This window comes from Manis javanica, chromosome 3, assembly GCF_040802235.1.
Source record: "Manis javanica isolate MJ-LG chromosome 3, MJ_LKY, whole genome shotgun sequence".
In the NCBI taxonomy this organism is placed as follows: domain Eukaryota; kingdom Metazoa; phylum Chordata; class Mammalia; order Pholidota; family Manidae; genus Manis; species Manis javanica.
In genome coordinates, this window is record NC_133158.1 from 207183088 (window position 1) to 207204371 (window position 21284).

The window sequence follows — 21284 nt, forward strand, 5'->3', positions numbered from 1 at the left end:
GCAACTCAGGAAAACATGTGACACCCTCTGGCGCTCTGCTCCTTCTACAAAGCTGCCCACCCTACTTGGAAACTACAAGCAATACGTGGGAGCCCTGAAGGGGACAGAGAAAAGACAGACTAAACCACAAGTTCAGAAATGGGGACACAGTGGATGCAAACCTCAGTTCTTTCCAGAAAAGTCAAAAGCTGTCTGAGTGATAAAAAGAAAGCCTTTGTTTTCCAGTTTTCCCCCCAATTACAACTTAAGAAATCTGATGCTCTTATATTAAGGTGTATAATGCCTAGTGAGAAAAGAAGTGATTGAAGAGAAAACACAAAAACTCAAGCATGTGACTGACACACAGTCCAAAGAAAAACTCTGAGTTCAGAAAACAAACCAGCCGACTTCAATGAACAAACAAACGGCTTAGCGGAGGTTTGCCTTGGTTCCTCCTGTCTCCTTTCTCCTGGGTTCAGAAGGTGGCACCTCAGCAAGTAAAGATGTGTTCAGACTCAGAAAGAAAACAAAAATGGATGGACACATGTTAAATGAAAACCAAATCAAACAGAAAGAAATCTGTACAGATAATAACCTGCTGTGAGGAGGCAAAGCTTACAGTTTTGGGGACTTCGTATGCTATCTGAGTCGACACGCCTCCCATGTCGAGAATACCAGCTGTTCTTTTACGGAGAATGGCTTCACTGCTTTCACTACCGGGGACGTTAACTTCCACAACTGCCTCATCATCTGGGAAGAACAAGAAACATCCATGGGAACAGCTCCAAAGGACTGGGCTCCTCTGAAAAGCCGTCTTGTTTTCATAGTATATTTCAAGCACATCTAGGCAAACCCAGCCCACTCCTCCCTACTAAGATCAAGGTAACAGTGTGAGAGTGCAGACCCTCTCACTCTAGTCCTACGCGTTTTGCTGTCTCACAAAACTTAGCTCCTTTTTTATCCTTTGGATTAAATAGAAAAAGCCATCAATTTCCAGTTAGCCACATCAGTTGGAAACATGATACTTACCATCTTCAATATGCTCAAAGCGGCCAAGGACAAAATTAATGCCAATCCAAGCATATACACCTACAGACATTTCACAGAGTGAAGAAGAATAAAGTTTTAGAATATTTTGTATGATTCTTATCAATGCAGTCCATGCAAACATTTCATTTATTCCCAGACATGAAATCATCTGAAATAATGCATTTCTACTGATGTACTTTCCTTTCCCATGGGTTTTCCAAGAACTCTCAACTTTAAAATTTATAGTTTCATAGGATTTATACAGGTTGAAAACATAATCCTTCAAGTGTCTGTTTTCCTGTAAAATTTATAGATTGATATACTGGAGTTTTTACCTTTTTCAAAGTTATATCAATTTGCAAGGTTATAAAAATGAGATACTCTGACTCTCCCATTTCCTTTATCACTTTCACCCAGCTGGCAAGTCTGGTTCTCTTTTTACTACATTTTCTATATCTAATCTTTACCCATTTTCATTATGACCTTGATTTAAGCTGTAACAGAGGCCTAGTCAATCTTTCTGCCCCTACTGTTCACTCCGACCCGCTCTATTATCTGCTATCGGACTGATCTATATAGAATGAAGGCCAAACCCCACAGCATAATTTAAAACCTGTCCAACTTTCTTTTTTTATTGGATAAATCTGACATGTAACATAGTGAAAATTTAAAATGTATATAGCATGTCATTTTGATATATTTACATATTTTATTATGATTGCTCTTATAGTGATTCTTATGTTATATAACTATAGTACAATATATTGTCTATATTCTTTATAGACTGTGTTGAATTTATTGACTTGTGTATGCTGAACCATCCTTGTGTTCAAGGGATAAACTCTACACGGTTATAGTGTATAATCCTTTTAATGTATTCTTGAACTCAATTTACTAATATTTTGTTGAGAATTTGTGCATCTATCTTCATAAGGGATACTGGTCCACAGTTTTCTTTCTTTGTGGTATTCTTATCTGGTTTTGGTATCAAAGTAGTGCTGGCTTTGTAGGATGAGTTTGGAAGTGTTCCCCCCTCCTCAAGCATTTTTAAAGTTTGAGGAGGACTGGTGTTAAATTCTTCAACTGTTTGGTAGAAATCTCCAGTGAAGTCATCTGGTCCCCAAGTTTTCTGTGTTGGGAGTTTTTTGATTACTGATTCAATATCTTGTTATTGATGTGTTCAGATTTTCTATTTCTTTCTGATTGTTTTGGTAGGTTGTGTTTCTAGAAATTTGTCCATTTCTTCTAGGTTATGCAATTTTTTAGTATATAATTGTTCACTGTAGTCTCTTATGATTTTATTTACCTCTCTTTGATTTCTAACTTTATTTATTTGGGTCTTGTTTTTTTTTTTTTTTTAGTCTATCTAAAGGTTTGTCAATTTTGTTTCTCTTTCTGAAGAACCAGCTCTTAGCTTCATTGATTCTATTGTTTTTCTGGTCATTATTCCATTTATTTCTGCTTTGACATTTTTTTCCTTCCTTGTGCTAACTTTGGGCTTAATTTGTTCTTCTTTTCTTAGTTCCTTGAGGTATAAACTTAAGTTGATCTTTCTAATTTCTTTATATTGCTATAAACCTTCCTCTCAGAATTGCTTTTGCTGCATCCCACAATATTTGATGATGTACTTTCATTTTCATTTCTTTCAAGATAATGTTCTATTTCCCTTTTGATTTCTTCTTTGAGCCATTTGTCATTTAGAAGTGCGTCATTTAGTTCTCACATATTTGTAGATTTTCTCACTTTCTTTTTGTTGTTCATTTCTAGTTTCATACCATTGTGGTCAGAAAAAGACATTTGGTATGATTTCAATCTTCTTCAATTTTCTAAGATTTATGTCCTATCATACAGTCTGTCTTGGAGAATTTTCCATGTGCACTTGAGAAGGCTGCATTTTTCTGCTGTTGGATGAAACGTCTGCTAAGTCCATTTGTTCCAATGTTTCCTTGTTGATTTTCTGTCTAGATGCTCTATCCATTGCTGATAGTGGGGGTGTTGAAGTCCCCTACGATTATTTTGTCACCCACTTCTCCCTTAAGATCTGTTAGTATTTGCTTACTATATTTTGGTGCTTGGGTGTTGGGAGTGTATATATTTATGATTATGCTTTCTCGATATAATTACCCCTCTTATTATATAACGAACTTCTTTGTCTCGTTACCCTTTCGTCTTTGTTTTTCTGATTTAAGTGTGGTTATGCCCACCTTCTTTTGCTTTCTGTTTGCAGGGATATTGTTTTCCATCCTCTGACTTGGGGCCTCTGTGTCTAAAGCCAACATGAGTCTCCTGTAGGCAACATATAGTTGGGTCTTATTTTTATTTAATCCATCCAGTCACTCTTGCCTTTTCATTGGTGAGTCCAATCCATTTACATTTAGTGATTACTGATCGTAAAAATTTACTGTCATTTTATCTTTTGCCTTCTGCTTGTCTCTCCATTGTTTCTTTTTCTGTTTCTGTTTATCTTTGTGAGTTCATGGCTTTCCATGGTGATTTGCTCAGTCTCTCCTTTTATGTTTTGTGTCTTTTATAGAATTTTTGCTTTCTAGTCACCATGAGGTTTACATAAAACATCTCATAGATAAAAGAGAGCTTTTTCTGCTGAGAGTAATTTATCTTCATTCACCTATAAAGGTTCCACCCTTTTACTCTTCCCCTTTTATATTTTTGATGTCACAAATTCTCTTTTTTGCTACGATTTTGTTACCAAGTCGTAGTAGCTAGTTATTTTTAATGCTCTTTTCCTTTAGTCTTTATGCTATGATTGTTTAATATACTATTTTAAAGAGTTAGTTTACTAATTCTACTTATCACTTTAATCAAGAGTTTTCAGCTTGAATAGCTCCTTTTGACATTTCTTGAAAATTATAAACCTAGTGGTGGTAAACTCCTTTAGCTTTGTCTTTTTTTTCTCCTCCAAATCTGAAGGGCAGTTTTGATATACAGAGTAGTCTTGATTGGCAATTTTTATCTATCAGTAGTTTGCATGTCACTCCACTCTTGCCAGGGCTGTAGGGTTTCTGATGATAAATCTACTGATAGCCTAATGGGGATTCCTTTGTAGGTTACTTTTTTCCCTCCTGTCTTTAAAATTCTTCATCACGGACCTTTAACCATTTTAATATAATGTCTTGGAGGCTGTTTGCATTGACATAAAAAGGTGTTAATTAGCTTCAGAGACTAGTATATCCAGTTCCTTTCCCAGGTTTGAGAAGTTCCCAGCTTTTATTTCTTTGAAAATGCTCTCTGTTCCTTTCTCTCTCTTCTCCTTCTGGTATACCATTGATCCTGTGTTGGCTCTCCTAAGGGAGTATGATAGTACTTATAGGGTTTCTTTACTTTTAAAAAACCTTAATTCTCTCTCCTCTTCCACCTGAAACATCTGTATATTCCTGTCCTCTGGCTCGCTTATATGAGAGAGATTCCATCTGATCTGCTCCACTTCCAGCGCTTCCCGGTGCATTCCTCATCTCAGGTATTGAGTCACTCAGTCCCAGAAGCTGTTTGGTGCTTTTTCAGCCTCTCTGGTAAAGTGCTCCTGTTCATTAATTTTATTCCTGAGATCACTGTATTGCCTGAGTTTTCTTGTAGTTCATTAAATTTCTTCGTAACATCTCTTTTGAATTATCAGTTAAGTTGCAATATTCTGCATCTTTGGGTTCAGTTGCTAGAAAATTGTTGATACCGTATTACCATGATTTTCCAGTGTGTGAGGATAAGTGCCTGTATCACTGCATTTGAGGTAGTGAGCACCTTTCTTATTAGGTAAGGTTTTGTTTACTTTGAATCTAAAGTTCAACAGGATGGTAATTTTAAAAAGGGTGGGGTTATTTTAGGCAGAGCTGGGGGGCTTTGGGTGTGCCCACAGCCTAGCAGGGAGCCTTTGGTAGAGGTGGGGGTGGGTTCCCAGAGGTCCATGGGTGGTCCTCTTGCCAGAATCACAGGGCCGACAGCAAGAACCACCCTCCTTCGGGTCTGAGTTCTCCCCTTTCCTTTCCCTCCTCCTAGTCACGGTGACCTCTCCTCAGAGGGAGCAATGGATCCTTCAGACGCAGACGCAGCGTGTGTGCCCAGGTGACCCCCACTCACCAGCTTCGCCCTCCATGTCTGCCAGAAGCCTACGCTAGTCTGCTCCCCTTGCAGCTGCCTGCCTGGCTGTGAGGCCCCCTGCGAGGTCCAGTCCACCCCCGTGTGGGTGCACGATGGATGACCTTGCTTGTCCTGGGGCACTCTGCGGAGGGGCTTTGTTTTGGTTATGGGTGTCAAATTAGTTGTCAAAGAGAACAGAAATGGCTCACAGTGCTGTGACGCTGATGTCACCAAGCCTTAACTTTGAATAATACCACCACCTTTCGAAAGGGCCAGAATCTGTTACACTAAAATATTTTTGTTCCTCTGTCCACAGAGCAGCTTTTCTGACCTGTGCTGACTCAGATCGTTTCTTCTGCCTGGAATGTGCTTCCTATCCCCCTCAGAGCCCTACCCTAACCATGCCCTGGCATACTATATTTCTAACTATCCCTTGAACACACAACTTGGATGTCACTTTCTACACAATACCCTAGCTAAAAAAATAAAACGTCTCCCTCTTTCCAATTCCCATGATACTTTTGCTTATCCTCCTATGGCACCTACAACTTCACTTCATACAGCAACTAACTGTGGACTTCACTTTTCTGTAAACAGCTTAATGGCAGTATCTGAATTCCACCCAATTTTGTGTTTTCTACAGTGCCTTTCACAGAGGAGGTATTTACTGAAATGATTGATGATTCTGAAATAAATGCTTTTTGGTTTCCATTTCTAGCAAGCTATTCCCCAAATAATTGCACTGACTTACCATTTCATTCTCAAGTGGAATCATTTCCTCGAAAACAGAATACCATTTTCAGTGTACCAAAATCAAAAATAATTTCCCCTTCCTAGTGAGTAAATCAATAGAACACTTTAATAGCTTAGTAACTGTCAGAATTCCAGAAAGCTGTATAACTTATGCAAGGAACACAAACCTTTTCTATCAAAATGAGTCCAAAATGTTTCCTAAATATGGTGAAGACAAACTAAGTTATTTTTTAATCGCTTAATGTTTGGATAATAAAAGACCAGCCACGTAAGAAACTGATTTTGACATTAAAAAAAGTAGTATTTCAAGTCTATGGTTTCCCAAATTTTAAGATATTAGCAGTAATTTAATAAAGTGTACATGGGGGAAAATAGGGAGGATTTAAAGGAAGAACTTCCCAAATTTCAAGTTGAAGACCAGTATACCAACCTTCTTGTTTCCCTGAAATTACTTCTGCATGAGAGTCAGAAAACAGAAAGTCAAAGTGCACAGGGATATCAGTCAGAAGGTCTTCCAAGATGGCTTTCTGCTGGCTGTAAGACAATCCAAAATCTTACATATCAAAACAGTATATTCTGAATTTTTGTTTTAAAGAGAGGAAAGAAAAACACTAGTCACTGGTATATCCTATGTGAAACAGTAAACTTTAACACCAACACAATTCATTGAAAAGATTCTAGGAAGAGAATTTTCAGGAGTTGTATGAATTTACATGATTCCTAGATGTAGAATTATAATTGGAATAATCCTTAAACGAATAAATAGAAAACAGTTTTTTTTTTTAAAATGACAACTTGACAGGTTACTACTTATAGTCAAAAAGAAATGTATCAAAAGTTATTTGGCGACTTCTGGCAAAGGGTTGGGTACTAAGGGGTTAACGGTAAGGACAGTCTTGGTACTATTCCAGATTTGAAGAAAAAATTTTTAAGTCTTCCTTTTGATGATTACAGAAGAGGAGGAGGGAGACAGGAGAGGGATGAGGAGGGAAATAAACCACTGTCACCCTCCTCAGCACCCTCACCTCCACCCCTCCCTCCCGCCCCCTCTCTCCCTCGCCCCCTTCCTCACCCCCACCTCCCCCACCACCATCACCCGCCTGACTGCTTTCCCTCCTGTGGAAGATCACCTTTCGGGAAGGATTCTCATTCCAGCTGTACAGAGAATGTAGAGAGGAGTCTCTTTGTGTTTTGCCCGTGGTACATGCTCTGCAGCAAAGTGCAAGAGTGGAGAAATGTAATCACTGACTTTCTCTGGAGAGGCCGCAAATTCTGAAATGCCTACAGAAAAAGGACACTTCTGTGAACAAGCAGACAGTTTAGGTAATAAATTACACTTCTTCAACGTGGCTAACTTGAGAGAATTTCAAGCTACGTACCATCCTTAGTTCTTCCCTATCCCTCTGGCAACTCTTCCAGTCTCTCTTCCTTAAATGATGGGGGTGAATGTTCAGTCCTGCACCCTTCTTTGAAGTCATCAAGAAACACAGGCATAACTGAGCAACTACTCCGTGTCAGACACTTGGGATCAACTACACAGGAGCTCATCCCTGCCCTTCAGAAATGTGCCCCCCCTTTCCTCGGGCAGGCTCACTCACCCCCACAGCTGCCATCACCACCTATATTCTCAGATGTCCAAATCTTTTCAGCAGCCACCCAGATCTCTTCCCCGACCTCCAGATCAGCATGACTATCCACTGGACATGGCCATATGCTCGTCCTCAAAGCCCCCAGACTCAACATATGCAAATAAGCCAGTACCCGGAGCAAACCCCTCGCCCTGACGTGCATTCTGGGTCTCACTGACTGCCTCTCCTTGGTTCCTCTCACATTAGTTCACTTTTCCTCATCTCCTCTGGACTCCACCAGCCTGCTGTGACACAAACTACTCTCCGGTCTCAGCAATCCCCTGACCACGACCTATGCAAACGGTGTCTTAAACTCTTCCTGGCTTAAAATCTTAGAAGTTTAAAAATTCTTTACTTTATTGATTAGGAAATTGTGGATCCAGAGAGATGAAGTGATCTGTCAAATCAGTTAGCGGAAATAGACTTCAAATACAATGCTGTTTCGATGGACACTAAGCCTAAAACTGTTCAGAATCTAGTGAAGAAATTTATAGAGCTTTGCTGTCATGCTATACAAGAGAGTCCATGCCTCAGAACACGGTAGTGCTATAAAAAAGTACTTGAATTTGCACTTCAAACACTTCCTGGGGCATCAGAGAGAACCATATTAAGCCTGATTTTAATGAGATTCTGGGATGTACACCCTGGGTTGATGTTGTAGCTGTGTACTTGTTCTGAAAGGACAACTCTAGAGCATCAAAGATTTTATCTTACTCCATGAGAGCAGTTTAATCACTTAAGGAACCTGGTATGTGAAGCCAGAAGACATGCAAAGTGCTTTACAGAGTTTTTATTTTTTAATCTCCTAGAGAATATTTTATTTAATCAATACTACTTCAGCCCTGAAAATGTTTCTAAATTAGGAATACATAAAAATTTAAGGGATGGGAAAACAGAAAACTAAAAATTAAGTCATTTACCAAGACTCATAGAAAAAATGATCATTTATGGAAATGTACTCTAGTATCAAAATAATGCTTATACAAGAGACTCTGATTATGTTCCCTCTCTTTAGCCTCAAAAATGAGAGTTTGAATTTTGTGAGCAAAATTCTGGTGCCAGTTGTCCAAACGTCAACCAACCAACTTGTTGAGGGTCGCCTGAAGCAGGAAGTGGGGCCTGAATTATTCAGTGAAGAATGAGTATGACGCAGGGGTCTACAGTCTGTGTGGTCAGGAACTGGTTTATGAGGATAGGTATTTTATCATGTTAAAATTAAATCTCCTTTTCATGCATATTTTTGAAATAGAGGATAATGAGCTATGATTAATTATATTTTTTATGAACATTCTCTACTATTTTGAAAGATAAATTCCTTGGATTGTTTGAACATTTAACTAACACATTAACAAGATGAAACAAAAGTGCCGAATCTCTATTGAGATCTGTGGTCCCCTGTTTTAACTCAGCGATTATCAACTATGAAGACATAAAGCACCTAAGGTACTCCTGACACCATCCATTCCTAATGCTCCTGACAGAGGGGCGCTGCCCATGGAAATGGTGTAGATACAGAAAAAGGCTGAGAACCACTGATTTAAATTGGCTAAAGGGGAAGGAAAATCACAACTTTTACAACAAACTGACTCAGAAATTGTGGTATCTTTAAGACCTGGACATAAAGATTGTAGCTCTTCTAAGTTCTATAGTCATCCTTATTAAATAATCTATGTGATTAGAAATACACTGGGGCAGCAATTTTCTAACATGACAAATACATACGTGTGGTTACAGTACAGATTTCCTGTGTCATCTGAAATTACCATGCCATTGAGGATAAAGACTAATAGCTGCCAAAGAGGAAAAAAATCCCTCCACAGTTAATGACAATGAGCAAGTATCTCAGTAGACACTTAGAGTAAAACAGTACAATAAATGCTGCAGGATACAGAAAGAAAGATGTGGGTTTTGCATATTTTTTATAGATGTTAGTCGCCTCATGCAAGATGGATAGAAAAGGGAAAAGAAAGTGAAGCAAGACCCCAGTTGCATCCTAATGTGAGCTATGACTTAGGGCTGATGACTGTGGGAGAGAGAGGGGAAGATGGGAAGGACATCACAGAGAATGAAAGGACCAACCTGGTTACCAGTCAGATATTTATCATTTACATACCGGGTTTTATTTTCATAACCACTGGCTTTCGGTTTTTATCCCTCATTTGTCTGATATCCAACAGATCATGAGGATTGCCATTATGCCTTGGCCAGCAATAAACAAATATTCGAGACCCACTGCTACCACAGTCCACCATGATACCATAGTTCACATTGGGGTTATTGGTGTCTGTAGCTTCAATGTCAGTAACTCGAGCCAAGTACCTGGTTTAAAAAAAACCAAACATACACTTTACTGAGACAGATAACAGCAGCTTACACCTTAGACCTAACAAAGCAAATACAATAAACAAACAGCAAGTCGGTAGTTTCTAAGCTATATAGCAGCAACACTCAACCATTTTTACAACTGCCAAATGATTAGAGAGTCAAAAGAAAACAAATGATAAAGATCATTTACATCAGATACACGTTCATTATTCCTTTAAATAAGTTCAAATGTAATGAAAAGCAAAACTGTATCCACAAACTATCAACACTAACTGAAAAATCAGTTTAAAGGGTGTAACAGAAGCTTATGTTTAAATCCTCTTATGATGTAGATTTGGTGGTAATGATTAAAGTTTCAGTTTAATTTTTCATGCCATGCTGTATTCGGAGGACTCCATTTCTTACAGCCATATGCTCCTTAAACTCCGAACAAATCTATATGTTCCTCTAATTCCGAATAAATCCCAAGCCTTTAAGACATGAAATGAAGGTAAGGTATCTCATCTAAAAAACAAACACTCCCTTACCTTTGAAACTTCTTGTCTCTGGACAGCCGCCCATACTTATTTCGGATTATGACAACAGAAAAGTATAACAGTGAAACAGCAGCAGCCAGAATGCTAATAACAATGATTTGGCGTATGTTGGTATTCAGAATCCGAGGACATCCCGCTGGAGAGATGCTAAAATGCCAAGAGGCAGGAAAAAGACAGGAGATGCCAATCCTGAAATTCCAAAAAACAGATTTTAAAGCAACCTGCTCCAGTCTTCTCCTCACATACACTGATCTGAAAGTAAAGCCTTCAGCTGGAGCTACCCCAGTTTCCCTAACAGCAGGTAGCTGTATATCAGCATGTTTGATACTGTTTTGCTCTATAACTCATCATCATAAACTTATATGACTGAGAATCGAACCCTGAGGATTATGCCCCTTCTTTGTTGTCCCCTTTTCTTGAACAGTATTATATAGATTTTTATCTGTATCCTGCTTTGTTCCAAATACAGAATTAGAGACAACTTACAAGGATAAGTTCAGTAAGATAAAACAATAAATGAGTTCCATTAAGTCCTGTGTTTTTAGAAAGATCCCTAAGACATTTTTGCTAATAAATACTGTTCTTCTCAGTTTACATCAGGAACGAGAAACTATTATTATTAGGCTTAAAAAAACCTTGCTACCTTTAGGATACATTTTATTGTTTTATAGTTAGTTTCCTACACTCTGCGTGGACTAAAATAACTCATGGAAGGGGTTAGCAGGGGAATCCTGCTAACCCAGTGGAATTTTCCATTTGTAGTTTTTAGTCTCCATGGGGGTTCTTGGGTCACTCCATGAAGTTTATCATCCTGCCCCTCCCCCTGCCCCACCCCAGGGTTACATTCAGCCTGTACTTAACACAGCCCCTTGCAGATTCCAACATGTATGTCCTTTATGGTAACTAGATTAGCTCCTGCAGGATCCACCTGGCATTATCACTTCTTTCAGTGGCAGGAACCCCACTGGGGCCCTGGGAGAACAAAGGTTTTAAACAGAAGTGTAGCACAACTTTGAACACTTTCCACTAGGGATTTAGATCTTTTCCCCCTCAAGAGCTGTTTCTGTGGCACCAAAATCTCAGATTGTACAATGCCAGTGATTAGGTACCATCACTTACCTCCCCATGCTGAAGGCTCAGAGGTCAGGCAATGTCCTGGAGTCAGTCCTCACACACTGTTACAGGAACAATGTTGTCCTCCCAGAGTTAGCGCTCTCCTGTTGCTGAAATGAGAAAAATCGCAAAGATGACACAATCCATTAAACATCTATGTTCTTTACCAAGTACGTGCTTCAATCCAACTACACGTAATCTGGTATGTGATCTTTGCACTGAAGCTGTTGGAGGGGTTTATTCTGAGCAACACACCACTAAGTTAATTTCATGCTGTCAGAGACACAGGCCTAAATCAAGAGAGGGTTAATAGGCTGGCCCCATTAATGCTCTCCACCCAAAAGGCAATTAGTGACCCGAATTACCAGGTCACCAGTAGGCCCTACCTACCTTATGGTACTGACTGTTAAGGAAGGTTAGGGCTGAGTAGGAGGCAGGCAGAATGAAGAACTGAGTGGGCAAGTAAAATATCCATTCATTTGAAAAATATCTATTAGATCTCTCATATGGACAAGTGACCATGCAAGGTACTATGTTCCCAGTCAGCACCGGGTTACTTCCAATTACTGCCTCTCCTCCAGCCCCCAGGCCTCAAATCGCAGAGAAAATCGAGGCTGTGAGGCCCTACAGCCAGTGACTCCTACCAACCTGCTGGACCCAAAGGCTGCATGATGGCCGGTCTCTCCCCTGGTCTTGCTCTGCTTCTCCTGCGACAGGCCTCTCAAGACAGCTGTCTCTCCAGTCTGCTTCTGAGTTCCTGCACCACTGTTTCTCAGGGCCCTTGCGAGTCTTGTTTCTGCAAATTCCATCTGCTCTGACCCCGTGGGTTCCTTCTGTCTTGGCTCCATTCTTTTCTAAATCGAATCCCTGCTCCTGGTCAATCCCAATCACTGCTACAATGATTGGTAACTCAAAAATCTCTTTCACCACCTCAGGCTGCTCTTTTGAGTGACAGACGCCCATCTTCAATAATCTACTGATATCCACCTGAGTGCTGTGCAGGCCCACAAGACACGTTTCTAAAATTGCACTTGTACACTGAGGTCCCCATCTGCTCCTCCGCAGTCTCAATCTCAATCCCGCCAGGCTGCTCAAGCTGGACTTGGGAGGCATGCCCGACCCTCCCTCCCCTTCATCTTTCATAGGCAGTTTCTTACACTCCTTATACTTCTTCAACCTCATTTATCTAAAATCTGTCGCTTCTCTTGGCACTTTGGCCTGACGTCAGATTCTTATCCCTTACCTGATCTATCTGAACAGCAACCTAACTAGTCAGTCCCGACCTGCAGTCTCTACGCAGCAGCTCTCTGGTTCCTCAGCTAATGCCTTTAGGCACAGATCCTCCTTCTGAAGTGGATAGCACCTATCCCGCTAAGGTCAGGGATCCTGTTACTCCTGTACTAGAAGTCCTCCAGGGGCTCCCATGCACTTAAGGTAAACGCCAAAGGCTTTACTCTGACCTACCAGTCCTGCAGGACCTTGCCTCCTGTTGCAGCTCTGACCTCACCCTCTACTCTCCCGTTCACTACAGTCCAGCCATGATGGTGTCCTCACTGTCCCCACTCACGTCAAGACTGCTGGTCTCCAGGCCTCTGAACATGCCCTTCCTTTTGCTTGGGAATAATCTGTATGGCTCACTTCTTCACTCCCTTTAAGTCATCACTCACTGTCACCTGCTCAGGAGTCCTCCCTGGCCACCCAATCTTCCTTCCCCGATTTCTCTCCTTTTAATTTACTTGTACATGAAATACTTGTATTATGCTTACTTCATGCCAGAACCTGCTTAAATGCTTTACAAATATTAATCTATTCCTCCTAACAACCTACAAAGTAGCTACTATGTGCATAACACTTTACAGATGAGGTAGAGGCTAAGTAATTGCCTACGGTCACATAGCTAATAAGGTGATCATAGATAAAAGCTGAGATTCAAGCATGAGAATCTCTGCTTTTATCCCTGACCTCTAGTGTGCTCTTTGTGTGGGTACATTTCTCTTGCTCATGTGTCCCCTTCAGAGTTAAGCTCCACAAGGAGCCATATTTATATCTTGGTTGACTGCTTCACTCCCAACTTCACAGACCCTAAGAAAGTGCCTGGCAAGAAGTCAAGTTTCAGAGTTCTAGGAACCAAAAATGTTAGGAACTTATACACTAGAGTTATCTGTGCAAAACAAACAGGGACTATGACACCTCCCCACTAACTCCTCAGGGTGGTAAAGGAGGTCTCTCAGGATCTAGTGTCGCACTGTTCACAATGGCAGCCATTGCCACCTGTGGCTGCTTAGGATAATTAAAATGCAGCCCCTCCACTGCACTAGCCACATTTCAAGGGCTCAGCAGCCACCCAGCTTCTGCATTAGTCGGCATTGACTGAGTCCCTGCCTCTTTCTGGTCTTATCCCCTGACAGACAGACAGGCGCCCCAGGCTCTAGCCATACTAAACTCGAGCTGTAAGTCCTTCAAGTGCCCTGCATTCCTTTGCATTTGTAGAAAGACTCTCTTTGGGTCCACCTGTTGGCATTCCTCTGCATTCCTCATGACACAAGGCAAGTGTGATTCCTCTGTGAGGACTTCCCTGATACTCATAACCCGAGTATTTGCTCGTCACAGTGGTGGGCTATAGTGTCCCATCTGTGGTGGACTTTACATTACATGGCAAGCCCCTCATTGGCAGGGACAGCCTCTCATTCTTCTATTTCCTCAGTGACTAGTGCCTGTCACCCACGTGATGAACAAACATTGCTTGTTTCATGGATGGCTGGGAATGGGAGGTACAAAGATGCATCAGATATTGATCAGGCCCTTAAAGAATTTATAAAGCAGGGGAGGGGATAAAACATACACATAAAAAATACTATAGGGTAAAAAGTATTAATAATGCCTACATTATTACAAAAGGGGACAAAAGGGGAAAAATCACTTTACTTAGTTCAGGTTCTAATATGGTGTCCATATTGTACTGTGCCCAAAACTTAGGACAAATAGTATTTGCGATTTAAAAGTTTATACAAAAGGAAAGAATATACGTCAATTACCTAGATATTTAGATGAATTGTAGTGTGTTTTTATAAAGTAGCTACCTTTTAACATTTGAATATGGTGAGATTACTATATCATACCTTTCATGAAACTTCCAAAGGCTCAAAGATTTAAATATTTAATTTATCCGTAAAAATATAAGAAGAAATGTACATAAATATTTATGTAATCTTCAAATGGGTAACACTTTTCTACCAAAAACATCAATGTATCAAACTATAAATGAAAGAAAATACATCTGCACATGAGTTTCAAACTTCTGAGTGTTTTGTTTTTTTTAAATCCCTTCCCAAATACACAGGCTTGGAAACTACTTGTGACATACATGAAAAAAGGTAAATATCCCTTATATATAAAAAGTTCTTATAAATAAATAAGAGCTACAACAATTCTTTATAAATAAGAGAAAACATTGGAAAAGAAAAATGAGCAAGGATAATTGGAAATTAGCAAAATAAGAAATAAAAACCATATCAAATATAACTTCATTAATATTTACAGAAATATAAATAAAAACAAGACTTTGCCACTATCAGATTGGCAGAGATTAAAGTCTGACAATACTTTGCTAACAAGGGGGAAGGAAAAACGCCATGAGTATACTGTTGGGGAGAACTAAATAGTTATTAAACTTCTGGGGGCATATGGGTTAACATATAAAAATTTTAAGCATGCTTACCTCTGCCCTACTTATCAGACTTCGAGAAATTCATCCTTAGGAAATAATAGGGTAAAATCACTAAAATATGTCTAAAGGTGTTCATCATAGTATTATGCAAAACAGCAAAACACTGTTACCAAACTAATGTGCATTATGGGAGGTGGGTTAAATTAAATCGTGATCCATTTATGTAATGGAATATATGATGTGACTATTACAGGTTATGGTGCAGATCTCTATCAACATGGAAAGATAGCCATGACATATTAAATGATAAAAACTACATCAATAATGGAGAAGGAAAATGGAAGGAGAGAAACAAAAATGTTAACAGTGGTTATTTCTGAGTAGTGAGATCATGAATCATCTTTATTTCCTTCCTTAGGTTTGCCTGTATTTCTTAAAGGGTGTATGTTAATTTTATTATCAGAAGAAACAACAGAGCTATTTTTAACAAGCTACCTTGACTGCTGGCTACCACTAGTTTCCAGAATTAAATCCTTTTCTGGATATATCAAGAATGCCGATCTCAAAAACTCTCAAGACACTTAATTCCCATCTGAATATTTTTTTAAAATACAGACTTATGTGCTAGCTGAAATAGGAACAAAAGAAAAGAAGGTTTTAGTTAACAGCTTAAAGTCAACATCCTTGGGAGAAGACTTTGGTGACCCAAAGATGAGTATTATGAAGTGATAACAAAGGACACAGAGACGTAACACCCCTGACTCCAGATTTCAAGGTTGCAGACAGTTACAGAGACACACGAATACCCAGGAACAATCATGAGAATAAGGGAAGGCAAATTATCCCAACTCTTGCTATAAGAGTTCAGAGAAGATGAAGGCTAGTCAACAGGAAAGGATTCCTGGGAGTGGGAGGAAAGCAGAAAAAAGAACACATTTCAAAGGGGAAGATGCACTGTTAGAGTAATCAAAGTAAATTTAGTAAACATCACTTAATCTGGTGTTTATCTCAGGACTTTTTATTGAGTCGTGAGAATTTTGACAAAAAGGATAGATATATCTGTAAGCTACAAAATTTGTCTTTTTTTAAAGACAGAGAGAAAACAGGACAATTTATAAATTGATGAATTACTTTTTTAGGACAAAAGTATGACTAAATATTACCCAGCAGTCAACAATACGGCAATTTGATCTGAAAATGTAAACTCCAACTGTATTTGCAACTAGCAATCTTGGCACTAGAGTTTAGGGAGGCAAACATTTTAGTAACATTACATAAGCCACCATGTTTTTAAAAGGCCTAAATTGTGTCAGACCTATCACCAGAGAGATGCGTTAACTCTCCTGATTTCAGCTACTGGGATCCTCCTTAGCTGAACATTCTTCAGTGGAGTAAAGCCCATCTAGTCCTGGGTAAATATTTGTCACTTAGTCTCTCAATAACAGTTTTAAGGAAAACCATGAAAATAATACTGCATGAATTAATTGCAAAGTAAAACACCTTCTATGGTGAAAAATTCAGGATGCAGTGAAACAGACATTAGCAACTTTTCAAATCTCAGAAGAATAAAATCATAGAGAAATGACACTCTGGAAGGGCTTAGACCTCTCAATAAGAAAATGAAACGAAGGATACTTCAAAAAAGAATGACATGCATATCAAGAATTACTAGGGGGCCTGGAAAAATCAAAGAAGCCCAAAAACAACTGTAAGAAATAGTTGTCTCTCTGAGAGTGGGAGGCCAAGTGAAGTGAAGGATGCTGTGTGGCACTTATGATTTACATTTCCAATATTTATTTAAAAATTTTTTATTTCTCAATATCAAGTCCTAATCAAACCTCTTCCTACCTCTCACTACTCACTGGCAAAGTTCTGGTCCCTGTTTTAAGGGATCTTTTTCCGGCCACACATTTCCTGTATCCCCTCTGTAGCTTCCCAAATCTGCAACCCACTCTCCTCAAGCTGAGCTTACTGCCACCCTGTTACCTCAAGCTCCTTTAGTCTAAGTCTGGAGTCACAATCTTTTGACAAAAACTAATACCACTTTCCAAATTCTCCAGGTCTAAGAGGGGTATCACCATTGACTGGGGACACTGGCTCTTATCTTTGACTCCCACTTGTCTGTGTGTGAACATATGATATCATCTATTAGATCATGTCAGTTCTTCCTTGAAGCGTCCACACATCTAAGGTGACCGCAGAGGACATCATTACCTCAGGACAGACCTCTAGACAGGTCACCCACCTTGTGCTTTCACTGTGAACACCAAACAGTCTTCAAAATATGACCAGCTCAAGAGCCTTCTGGAACCTGTGGGTCAACACCAACTTCCCTGTGTGGCATCTGAAATCTTGCATCCATCAGCTGATCTCATCTTTCTTTACCAACCTGTTCTTTCCTCAGCCCAGACAACATCTAAGAGAGGCTGCTCTCACACACCTGTTGTTCCCATTCTTGCCTCCGGCTTTTATTAATGTCACTTCCTCCTAACTAACATGTCCTATTCTCAATAGTACACTTCTTCCAAAGCACAGGTCAATGTTTTTCTTTGCCAAGATTCAACTGCTTATACTTTTGTTTCCCACACTGTGAATCTGCTCTTTATTCATGTGTAGTCTATTTTAAATAAACGTGCTGAACAAATATGTAGAGAATATAAATCCTTAGATCCACTTCTGTTTTTGTTTCTTCTTTCTAGACTATTTACACAAGGGTTAAGATCATCCATTTCTATTAGGGCTAGAAGAATAGAAACCACAGATTCAGTATGTAACAAATATAGGTGATAAATCAATGTTAAGGAAAACACAGAAATAAACGAAACTATACAAATTAGCATTCCTTTTTTTTCTTGTAATGTGTCAAACATTGTGATACAAAGGCAAGATACATCAAATATAAAATAACAAAGAATATGATCCTTTTAGGCCTCTCCAAGGCTGGAAAATTAGGTTTTTTTCATTATACAAAGCAAAGCACAGTAAAGACTGCAACATGAAATTACAGTAGGGACTTGGGTCTCTAATTTAGAATTGTTTAATGACCTCTAGCTTATCTTCTAGCATATTAATGCCTGAATTGTAAAGCATCTCTTCTTTCCTGATAGTTATGTTCTCTGAAAATGCTCTGCACCAGTGTTCAACCCTGTGGGTTCTGGAATCTATTCTAGAAAAGGAGAAAACTGGCCCTTGAAAGGGTCCACACAGGACTCAAGTTCGGGAAACGCTGCTCTCACCATCAATCTCTTCATCTCCCAGTTAGCTCCATTTTTTCAAGGAGCGATCTAAAGCAAGGGGTCCGTGTAAATGTCACGGTACGGCGCAGGCAAGGGCGGGGAGTCCTCGGTGCAGCCTCCCCTGCCCCGGCCAGCTCCCTCCGCAGGTGAGCCAGACCTGCCCCCGGGCCGCGCCAGCGGGGTGGCCGCGGGAGGCGCGACCGCACGGCTGCCGGGTTTCTCTCGCAGGGGCTGGGGGGCAGCACCTGCGCCCACGCTCTGCGGACGACGCACCGGCGGGCGCCCGATGTGGCCGCGCGGCCCGGGCGCCGGGGACAGAAAGGACGCCGGGAGGGCGGCGGGCTGGCGCGGGAAGGTTCCCGGACACGGCGGGGCCGCGGCCAGCCTCTCCCGCCGCCCGCCTGCCCTCGTCCGCGCCTCACCTGCTCGGCAGAGTCCGCCTCGGCGGCCGGGGCTCCCGGAAGCCGCGAGCGGAGCGCATCACGGCCACCGTGGCGGCGGCAACGCAGACCGGCTTCCCCGACGGGCCGCTCCGTCCCGGCGCCGCTCCGCCGCGCGCCCCGCCCCGCCCGCGTCGCGCCGCGCTGCGTGGACACGTCATCGCCCGCGCCGGGAGCGCGCACGCCGAGGAGCGGAGTCTGGCCCGCGGGGATCCGCGCTGCACGGTGACCGCCGAGAGCGCTGGCCGTATCCCGTTTCAAGCGGGCAGCCGTGGTCGTATCTCGTCTGGTTGTCATCAGGGCGCAGTGTGCTTATGACACGGCCGTTTATCTTTCTCTTGTTCTCCTAAGGATTATGAAAAGTAATTCCTGAAAACCTAACAGCAACTGGGCAGTTTTGCTCAACTCTTGACGTTTTTACGACTTTTCCAGTAGCTTGCCCTGTTGCACAGACGGGGAGACGAACGCGCAAACCCACTCAGTGGCTTTATAGTTGACATAATCAGTAAGAGCCGGGATTTCATCCTTGCCAAAAGTTGGGTATATTGTAGTAGATCGTATTCTGGGAGAGAGAGACCGTCACCAGCACGTGTAACGGCATGAGAAGAAATAAGGTGAGCAGCACCAGTTGCCGAGGTTGAACCCATGACTTGGTACTTAGCTCAAGGCCCCTCTTCCTAGCTTGACAAAAAACTGCGAGGCCACAGAGCTGGAAGAGAACCTGAGGATAATGGCTTCCAACCTCCCCCCCCCCCACCTCTTTTTTCACGGGAATACACTGCTGTCCAGAGATAGGAAGTGACCAGCCAGCCTAGCTACCCTAAAATGGTTTTTAGAATGACAGCCCTAGAAATGTCTATTCCATTGTTTTTGTCAAGTAAAACAACCTTGGACAGACCTAGTGGTTATACCTTTTTCAAGCAGACTCCTTTTTGGTCCAGTGTCAGCTGGGGTCATCCTCTCCTTGTAATGTTTCATCCCTGGTTTCAAGTACAGGTTCATGCAAGGAGACTAGAAATGACCAGGGAGTCCTGTGTTTTAGAAATAAATACTGTATTTTTTATTATCGCTCCACCTTAGAATCATAAAACCTATGGCTCTGAGTGCAGAGCAAGTTTCTTATGAATTTGGGGAGACTGAATAAAGACAAGGGAAAGAAGTTTATTCTCCGTCTCTCCTGCTCCCCAGCACAGGCGTAATCCTCTTCTAGCACTGGGCTCCACCTCTTCCCTCTGCCAGGCTTTGTTCTCTCCAGTTCTGCCTCTAGGCTTCCCTTCTGAGCTCTCTCCCCTCCTCTTGGACCTCCCCACGGCTAGTACAGGGAGGACCTCTGTGGGTGGGTCTCCGTGGTGACTGGTAGATGCCCAACCAATTACATGCCAGGCACTGAGAAGAGGAGAGAATAGGTGTTTCCTCTCCACCCCTCTCCTGGTAAGGTATTCCTGACTGACCAGCCGCTCTGTCCCTGGTAAACATCCCATAGATGTGCAAACAAGCTCTTACATATGTACAATGGGCCCTATTAAGGCCAAGAAAAAATCCTGTTCAGAAATTTCCATTGTCTCCACAAGCCACAGAACATATGAGCCACATGGATTGTAATAACTGTCTAGTCCAAGCAACCTCCTTTTACTGTTGAGGAACTTGGCACCTAGAGAAGTTGAGTGACTTGCCCAAGGCCTCCTGGAGGTAGAATGGGAAGCAGAACCAGTGGTTCTGACTCTCACTTCAGTGCCTTTTATGGTAATTTGTTGCTATAAAAGAATGGCCAGTTTGGATAGTTTACACACTGGAAACCTCTGAGACATGTACCTAAGGCTAGTTTTGGAAGTTGAATTCGTTAGCACCCAATGTGCTGTGATTTTAAGGCCAGAGTCCCTCAAAATTATGTGCCCTTCAAAATCCTTATCACTTGAGATACTGGTTTGGATACAGTAGTCTCATAAGGAGGCCTCCACTTACATGCTGAACTAGTATTATTACACCACCAGTATTTCCTGATAATTCATGTGTAAAAATTATCTGGTAAGAGCTAGGAAAGGAAAGTATAATGAGAGTATGAAAATACATAATGGTGTATCAGTTCCTAGAATGTCTGTAACAAATTACTGCAAACTGGGAGGCTTAAAACAACAGAAATTTACTCTTTCACAGTTCTGAAGGCTGGAAGTCTGAGATTAAGGCATTGACAGGGCAAGTCTTCAGGAAAAGCCTGGGTGAGTATCCTTCCTTCTCTCTTTTGAGCCTCTGGTAGTTGCTGGTGGTCATTGGCGTTTCTCTATTTGCAGATGTGTTGCTCTAATCTCTGCCTCTCTTGTCACATGATGTTCTGTGTGACTCTGTCCAAATTTCCCTCTTCTTATAAGGACACCAGTAGTATTGGATTTAGGGTCCACTGTAATCTTCTATGATGTCTTGATTGTAGTTACATCTGCAAGATCCTATTTCCAAATAAGGTCACATCCATAGGTTCTGGGTGCACAAGAACT

General features: G+C 41.2%; 1 protein-coding gene across 5 annotated transcripts in view; it reads right to left on the minus strand.

Annotated features, from left to right (window-relative positions):
* Positions 1-18944, minus strand: part of ENTPD4 (ectonucleoside triphosphate diphosphohydrolase 4) — a 30410-nt gene extending 11466 nt beyond the window's left edge. Inside the window, exons 1-8 of one of the 5 annotated variants that reach the window (XM_037024545.2) lie at positions 18778-18943; positions 11459-11562; positions 10331-10486; positions 9592-9797; positions 6981-7131; positions 6281-6384; positions 1009-1068; positions 575-729 (exon numbers count right to left, since the gene is read on the minus strand). In XM_037024545.2, coding sequence (XP_036880440.1) covers positions 575-729; positions 1009-1068; positions 6281-6384; positions 6981-7131; positions 9592-9797; positions 10331-10486; positions 11459-11466 — 840 coding nt within the window. In that variant the 5' untranslated portion in view covers positions 11467-11562; positions 18778-18943. Of the gene's footprint in view, positions 1-574; positions 730-1008; positions 1069-6280; positions 6385-6980; positions 7132-9591; positions 9798-10330; positions 10529-11458; positions 11563-18777 lie in introns of all 5 variants that reach the window. The other 4 variants (XM_037024544.2, XM_037024542.2, XM_037024547.2 and 1 more) reach the window with 4 other exon arrangements.
* Positions 18945-21284: the final 2340 nt, after the last annotated feature.